Here is a 6859-nt window from a genome sequence, read left to right as displayed (position 1 = left end):
CCATCACAATGTGGTTCTTGTCAAAGTGGATCAGATCCTCACGCTGCCCATTTTTCCTGCTTCTAACACATCAACTCTGTTCACTGTCTGCCTGATATACCCCCCCACTGACAGGAGCCCTGATACCCAGATAATCAGTGTTACTGGCAGTGCTCACTGTGTTAGGGCTGATCGCTGTATATATGGTCAATGATTGTGGCCGGTAGTTAGGCCCCCTCTACACTCGTGGGTCTAGAGTTTTTGGTGACAAATAGATAATTTGCTACAGTACCTGCTTTTCACTACCAGGTGTCAGGTGTCATTCTGCATACGATTTCTATTGCATGTCTGTCCGTCCTGAGAGAGGATCCCTCCTCTGTGGCTCTGTGCTGGGGGAGTTGTTCTTGTGATTCTGGACTGTAAAAGTAAAACTGACTTGTGTTTTTATTTCAGATGGCGTAAGTTCATAGAGGGAACTCCGCAGTGCGTTGACCTGAACAAAATGTCTGAACTCGGGCCGAACCTCAGCTACACACACAAGAGGTGAAGTCACACACTTAATGTAGGTTCAGGAACCAGAAACAGACCGAGGGCGTGATGGAGTGCTGAGGAGATGTTGTTTCTTTGTCCTCAGTCCAGCCACCAACCTGCACTACCTGAAAGGCTTCATGGGCCGAGTGGAGGCCTGGACGAGTTTCACAGAGCTGGAGGCTGTTTTCGCTCACAGCGGACACGAGAACGACATTGCCAGTGAGAAACTATTCAAACTGAATCTTCTTTTGAGTGTGGAGGCTGAAGCTGAAACATACTGACAGGAACTACTTTTTGTTTGCGTAGCGAAATGATGGTTGAGCGCACTGCCAGGTGGTTGCTCGGATGTTGCTACGTGCTTCTTTAATTGAGCTGCTGGTTGTTATCTCTCCTTCCTGGTGTAGTGACAGATATTTAACAGGTTCACTCGATTGCTCGAGTGACTGTTCTTAGCATAATTTGATTTCCTAAATAAAGCTGTAAAAGATTAGATTGCTCGGATGTGATTTATAGCTCGTCGGCTGATAATCATTTTAAGATAAACGGCATCGACCAATACCTGGCTAAAAAACTGTCAGCTGTGGTTGTCAGAACTTTACCGCAATACATACAATAGAACCATTTTCTACTATTACGGTAAAAGGACATTAGTACTGTTGAGTTTTAAGTTTTAAATTCTGTGTATTTTACAGTCTGTAATATAAAAAACAACTTTATTATGTATAAATTCCTTTAAAATGGCATATGAATAAACGTTTTGCCATGAGATATCACAGCATTTTACTGTGACAGAAACCTATTTAGAGTTTGCGGTCTTTTACTGTCATGGTTTGACATTTTATTGATCATTATAATGATTATCTTTAATGTCTCAGGGTTCGTTAAGGCTCACTGGACGGAGGACTGGTATTTTGGCCACCAGTGTCTGAACGGCTGCAACCCTCTGATGCTGCGGCAGACCCGCCACCTCCCTCCAAACCTGTCCGTCACCTCCGACATGCTCCGCCCCTTCCTGCCCGAAGGCTCCTCCCTCGAGCTGGAGTTAGAGGTGGGTGTGCACCCCATACTGTGAACTTCCAGCTGTTGTCTGCCGCCAGCTGTGCGCTTTCTTACATCTCGATGTTTTCTGATGTGACAGAAAGGGACCGTTTACCTGCTGGACTACGAGGTTTTGGACGGCGTTCCGGCCAACATGATCAACGGGAAGCAGTCGTATCTGTCTGCGCCGCTGTGCCTCCTCCACCTGAACCAGCAGGGACAGCTGCTCCCCATCGCCATCCAGGTGAGCTCCTCTTGATTCAGATTATTGATTCTATTATTCTGCAGTGTGATTACTCATTGAACTCATAGATGGAAGTAAGTGTTTACAGTATTTTACTGATGTACTTCAATGATAGATATAAACAGTCTCAGATTAATACTGATGTCTCTGTATAACCTACATAAACCATCAGAGAGATATTTCCATACAGTTGTTCCCCTTGAAATCTATGAAACAAAGTGGTAGAAACACTACCGCTTTTGTCCACAGGGGGCAGCAGAATCACAATGAAAGGTACTCGCAGGAGCTTTAAATAAAGGAAGCAATACAACACAGTCAAAATACTCCATTACAAGTAAAAGTATGAATTATCTGTAAAATACACTATCAAAAGTAAAAGTACTTACTGATTATTTTTACTGTATTTATATGTAATTAACATTTTACTGTTGTATTTGGTGGAGCTGATTTGAACTGTTTTATATACTGTTGGATAGTTTAATATGTTTTATGTACAATGTATGATGTACATATTAAACATTATTCATATAGTATCATCAAGTTCCTTGTGTTTTGTACTTAAATTCCTAATTTATGAAGTAACTAAAGATACTGTCAGATAAATATAGTGAAGTAAATATTTCCCTCTGAGGTTCATTGGAGTCGAAATATAAGTAGCTTAAAATGGAAGTACCTTAAATTTGTACTCAATTACCTGAATAAATGTACTTTTTATAGTTTGTTACATTCCACCACTGTCAGTCAGTCAGTCAGTCAGTTGCCCTCCCCCCAGTTGCAGCAGACACCCGGTCCTCAGAACCCGGTCTTCCTGCCCTCTGACGGGGGCTGTGATTGGCTGCTGGCTAAGATGTGGGTCCACTGTGCAGACTTCCAGTGTCACCAGTTGGCCTCCCACTACCTCAGGACTCACATGATGGGCGAGCTGTGCTGCGTGGCCACGCTGCGACAGCTGCCGGAGCCGCACCCACTGTACCAGGTACCCATGCCACCGACACGCCGTTTAAATAGCGGCCTTAACACACAGGTCGCCATGGTGACACCGTCTGTGAATATAATATGAAATATACATAAAATATGTCACTAAGGGTCTCTTCAGGAAAAAGTTTGGGAAAGAAAGATGTATGGGACACATCTTTTTATTTGGTGGGTTTGGTTTGAATCCTGGAAAGATGGATCCTCCCATGAGTCCAGCTGCCTCTGAAGGTTAAAGCTCTGAACTGGTTTGATGATGGGAAGAAACTCACAACCAAACTTCAGTGTGTTTTGTTCTTCTTTGCTCTGATTGGCTGTTTTTGCGACAGCTGCTGATGCCACACGTGCGGTCGTCCCTACAGATCAACTTACAGGCCAGAGCCTCGCTGCTGGCCACTGGCGGCGTGTTTGATAAGGTACATCACCATTGACAGAATTCTTAAAGAGGGACCAGTGGAAACTGGTGCAGTTATCTGGTCTCCTGTTGGTCTCGTCCCTCCAGGGGATCGGCTCTGGTCTGCAGACGTTACCCATTCTCCTCTCCCGGGCGTCGGAGAGGATTTATTATCACTCTCTGTGTGTCCCAGATGACCTGGCGGACCGCGCTTTGGACAAGCTGTCACAGAGCTACTACGCCCAGGACGCACTGAGAGTGTGGGACGTGCTGCACAGGTAAACAAACGCACCTCAACCAGCTCCCTGCTAGACGAATGTCAAATAACTGCAGCGTCTATGGTTTGATTGACATTGTGTCCTGTTGTTTCCTGTGGCAGGTTTGTGTGCAGCTGGGTGGACTTGTACTACAGCAGAGACGATGAGGTCCAACAGGACTCTGAGCTTCAACTCTGGATCACCGACATCAACACACACGGATTCACACATGACTCAGGTGTGTGCAAGAGAGACAGATGAGGTTGTAATCTGTCCCCCTGATGAAGACAATAAACTGAATAATGAAGCTGTCTCCTCCTGTCATCCTTCAGGCTTCCCTCAGTCATTCCAGACCAAATCACAAGTGTCCAAGTTTGTCACCATGATCGTCTTCTCCTGTTCGGCTCTGCACGCAGCCGTCAACTTCTCCCAGGTGCAGCTCCTGCAGGACGTCTAGATTTAGTCTTAATGTTGGCACAGAGCAGACATGAAGAGAGAGCAGATCAAGAGATTGTTTGTCTGCGTTGCAGAAAACTTGTAATGCAAAAGATAATTGTCTTAATGAGAGTAATCAACTGGGGAGGTTTCATGCTGATCTCTATTCGACATTTTGACAATATTCACCTACAGTGTTTAGACATTATTGTTAATTTAATAATTATTTTTTAATTGTCCTCTCTGTGTCTTTCTCTGCGTCCTCCAGCTGGACTTTGCCCTCTGGATGCCGAACTGTCCGGCCTCCATGTCGCGTCCTCCTCCACAGGTCAAAGGCGCGGTGACGGAGGATGACATCATGTCCTTCCTGCCGGACGTGAACTCAAGCTGTCGCGTCCTGACGGTGCTGACTCTACTGTCTCAGCCTGCCACCAACTTTGTGAGGCTCCACCCGCCCACCCTGTCTCGTCAGATGCACCTCATTAAACATTTAAATAAGCCTACATTCCCCCTCTGAGGATCAATAAATGATCTTATATTTATCTACATAACATTTACATGAGCGAAAAAAGCTAATTGAATCAGGTAGCGTCATCATGCTTCCATCTTCTTAAACGTGCTGCTACCGTTTTTTTTTAAACAATTATTTACAGTGTGACACCTCCCTATGAGCTAAAACAAACATCACAGACAAGATTGGATAGATTCTATGTAGTTATTATTAATGCCTGCCAGGATGGATTCCTCTTGAAATCAATGAAACGAGGCAGTAAAAATACTACCGATTTCGCTATTCCATTTGCGGGTTTCAACCAGAAGAGGGCGGTCGTTGTGCATTTATATAGCAAAATATATAGAATTGAATTACTTTGCACTGAAATGTCCAGATTTAGACCTGAATGAATCAATAACACTAGTAAATACCCGGAAACAGAGGTTATACAGAGGTTATACAGAGGGTTTCATCAAAATAAAGTTCAGATACTCTTTAAATAGTGACGATTAATAAAATTTGAACCTTTTCTTGTTATTACAACAGAGGGGGGGGAGTAGTTTTAAGTAGTTCTTTCAGGTGTCTGTACTTTACTTGAATATTTACTTCTCTGATAACTTTTTACTTTTACTCCCAACTTTTTTACAAAACTTTCTACTACTTACATTTTTACAACAGGCTCATTACTTTAATTATTGATTAAAATTTTTATCAGCATCTTTGCACGACTACCCAAACATAAACACAGACAGAGAGGGAGAGTCGACTCTGTTTGAAGTTTTAGTTAGCTTAGCACAGCCGGGAGAAACCAGAGAGTACTTTTACACTTTAACTGGAGTGAAGAATCAATACTTCTGCTACTTCTATTTTTTCTGTACTTTTTCTGAATATTACAATAAAGCTTTTTTTAATTATGACATCTGAAAAGGAAAAGGCCAATTTCTTAATCCTGAGGTGGTTCTGTAGAAATCAGAAGTGTATTTTCTTGGGTTTTTTCACAACAATAATTAGCACGCTCAAACGAGTTTGTTAACCCTGAGATGAGGGAAACTCCAGGAGCCAGTTGAATAAACTTCTTACTGATCTTACTGGTCTTAAATTGTCAGTTTAGACTCATCTCATTAAAGCTCTAGGGGCACACATAAATCTGATAACTGTGTTTGTGTCTGTCTCTCCCTGCAGGTTCCTCTGTGTCACTACAAGGAGGCAGTGTTCAGAGACGACGCACACCGCAGGCTGGTGGAGAAGGTGCAGGCTGAACTCAAGGCTATTTCTGATGACATCACAGAGCGCAACAGCCAACTGGAGCTGCCGTATCCGTACCTCTGTCCCGAAGGCATCGAGAACAGCGTCGCCATCTGATGAATCTCCAGTGTGTGATTATCAGTGATTTCTGGGTCTTTTTATTGTTTAAACCTTCTACTCGCCTGCTTTTTAAAAAGGAATTCATTTTACTTTTTCGCTGACACAAATATATTTGATTTAAACCCTCTGAGGAAACAAATCAGATTCTTTCTATAAAAATCAACCTACTGGTTGAAACAATACAGTCAGAGCTACGTTGTTACTGAAACCTTCTTAATAAAACTGCCTGCAGATTCATTTTCTGCTTCATCCTCTGTGGCGAGTTTTATATCTGGAAAATAGATTTCTATGGTCATAAACTGAAACCAAAAGCTAATCAAGAGGTTCTTTACCTGCTTTACCCTTCTCAGCAACTACCGTTCTGCATTGAATAGCACTATATATGTGTGTGTATCAGCTGACTCAAAAACAGCTGAAACAATTCCATCAAATTAAATAAACAACAAAAGCAATGACATATTCTGCCTGTGAATGAAAACTGCTGGTAGTTAAATACATTGTGCACGTTCAGCAACTTCGACAGCTCACCGTACAAACAATCCCAAAAATTCTTTTAATTAAAAAAATGAAACATTTTTGCTTTGGAATATGAAGCCTCGACCTTCTCAGCGCCAGAGAGAGAAATTACAATCGCTGGACAAAGTGGCCACCTGCACACATTTTATTAATTAATGATATTATTATTACTGGACTGCGGTTGTCCTCAGACAGGTCAGTGATCGCTCAGGTCTCAGCCGAGCAGCAAGCACCCACTAGAGTCCAGTGCGTCATTTTTGAATGAAGTAACCACAGCTTGCCAGTTTTTAAAACTTCTTGAGCGAGTTCTAAGCTACTTAGATCGCCTACACAAATATAAATGTTTAAGCTTTATACCTTTGAAGCGGTCATAAAGTCCAAAAAAGTGTCCAATCCTCAATTATTTATAATCTTTATTTATAATCTTTAGTCCGTAATGTTGCGTTTCCACCAAAAGCAAAGCAAATATTCGTCCTACGTTACTCGTGCTGGTTTACCTGCAGGATCATTTGTATTTGAGGTGAATATTTGCCCTGGCTTGCAACTGCGGTATGAGCCCAAAATAATCAAATGTTGCTGTGATTTAATATCAATAAACGGCTGAAATAACGACATCATGATGGTGATTTGTAAAA

General features: G+C 42.4%; 1 protein-coding gene across 1 annotated transcript in view; it reads left to right on the top strand.

The window, feature by feature from the left end:
- zgc:152891 (uncharacterized protein LOC767741 homolog) overlaps positions 1–6849 on the top strand; it is an 8909-nt gene extending 2060 nt beyond the window's left edge. Inside the window, exons 5-15 of the mRNA XM_035666418.1 lie at positions 433–522; positions 614–729; positions 1386–1558; positions 1649–1792; positions 2565–2768; positions 3094–3180; positions 3267–3436; positions 3538–3653; positions 3748–3848; positions 4119–4289; positions 5526–6849. Coding sequence (XP_035522311.1) covers positions 433–522; positions 614–729; positions 1386–1558; positions 1649–1792; positions 2565–2768; positions 3094–3180; positions 3267–3436; positions 3538–3653; positions 3748–3848; positions 4119–4289; positions 5526–5705 — 1552 coding nt within the window. The 3' untranslated portion in view covers positions 5706–6849. The remainder of the gene's footprint in view (positions 1–432; positions 523–613; positions 730–1385; positions 1559–1648; positions 1793–2564; positions 2769–3093; positions 3181–3266; positions 3437–3537; positions 3654–3747; positions 3849–4118; positions 4290–5525) is intronic.
- The last annotated feature ends 10 nt before the right edge of the window (positions 6850–6859 follow it).

Source organism: Morone saxatilis, unplaced genomic scaffold, assembly GCF_004916995.1.
Source record: "Morone saxatilis isolate NCDOM2014 unplaced genomic scaffold, NCSU_SB_2.0 Contig20, whole genome shotgun sequence".
NCBI lineage: Eukaryota > Metazoa > Chordata > Actinopteri > Moronidae > Morone > Morone saxatilis.
The sequence above is the reverse complement of the archived record's forward strand: the minus strand, read 5'-3'. Positions and strand labels throughout refer to the sequence as shown.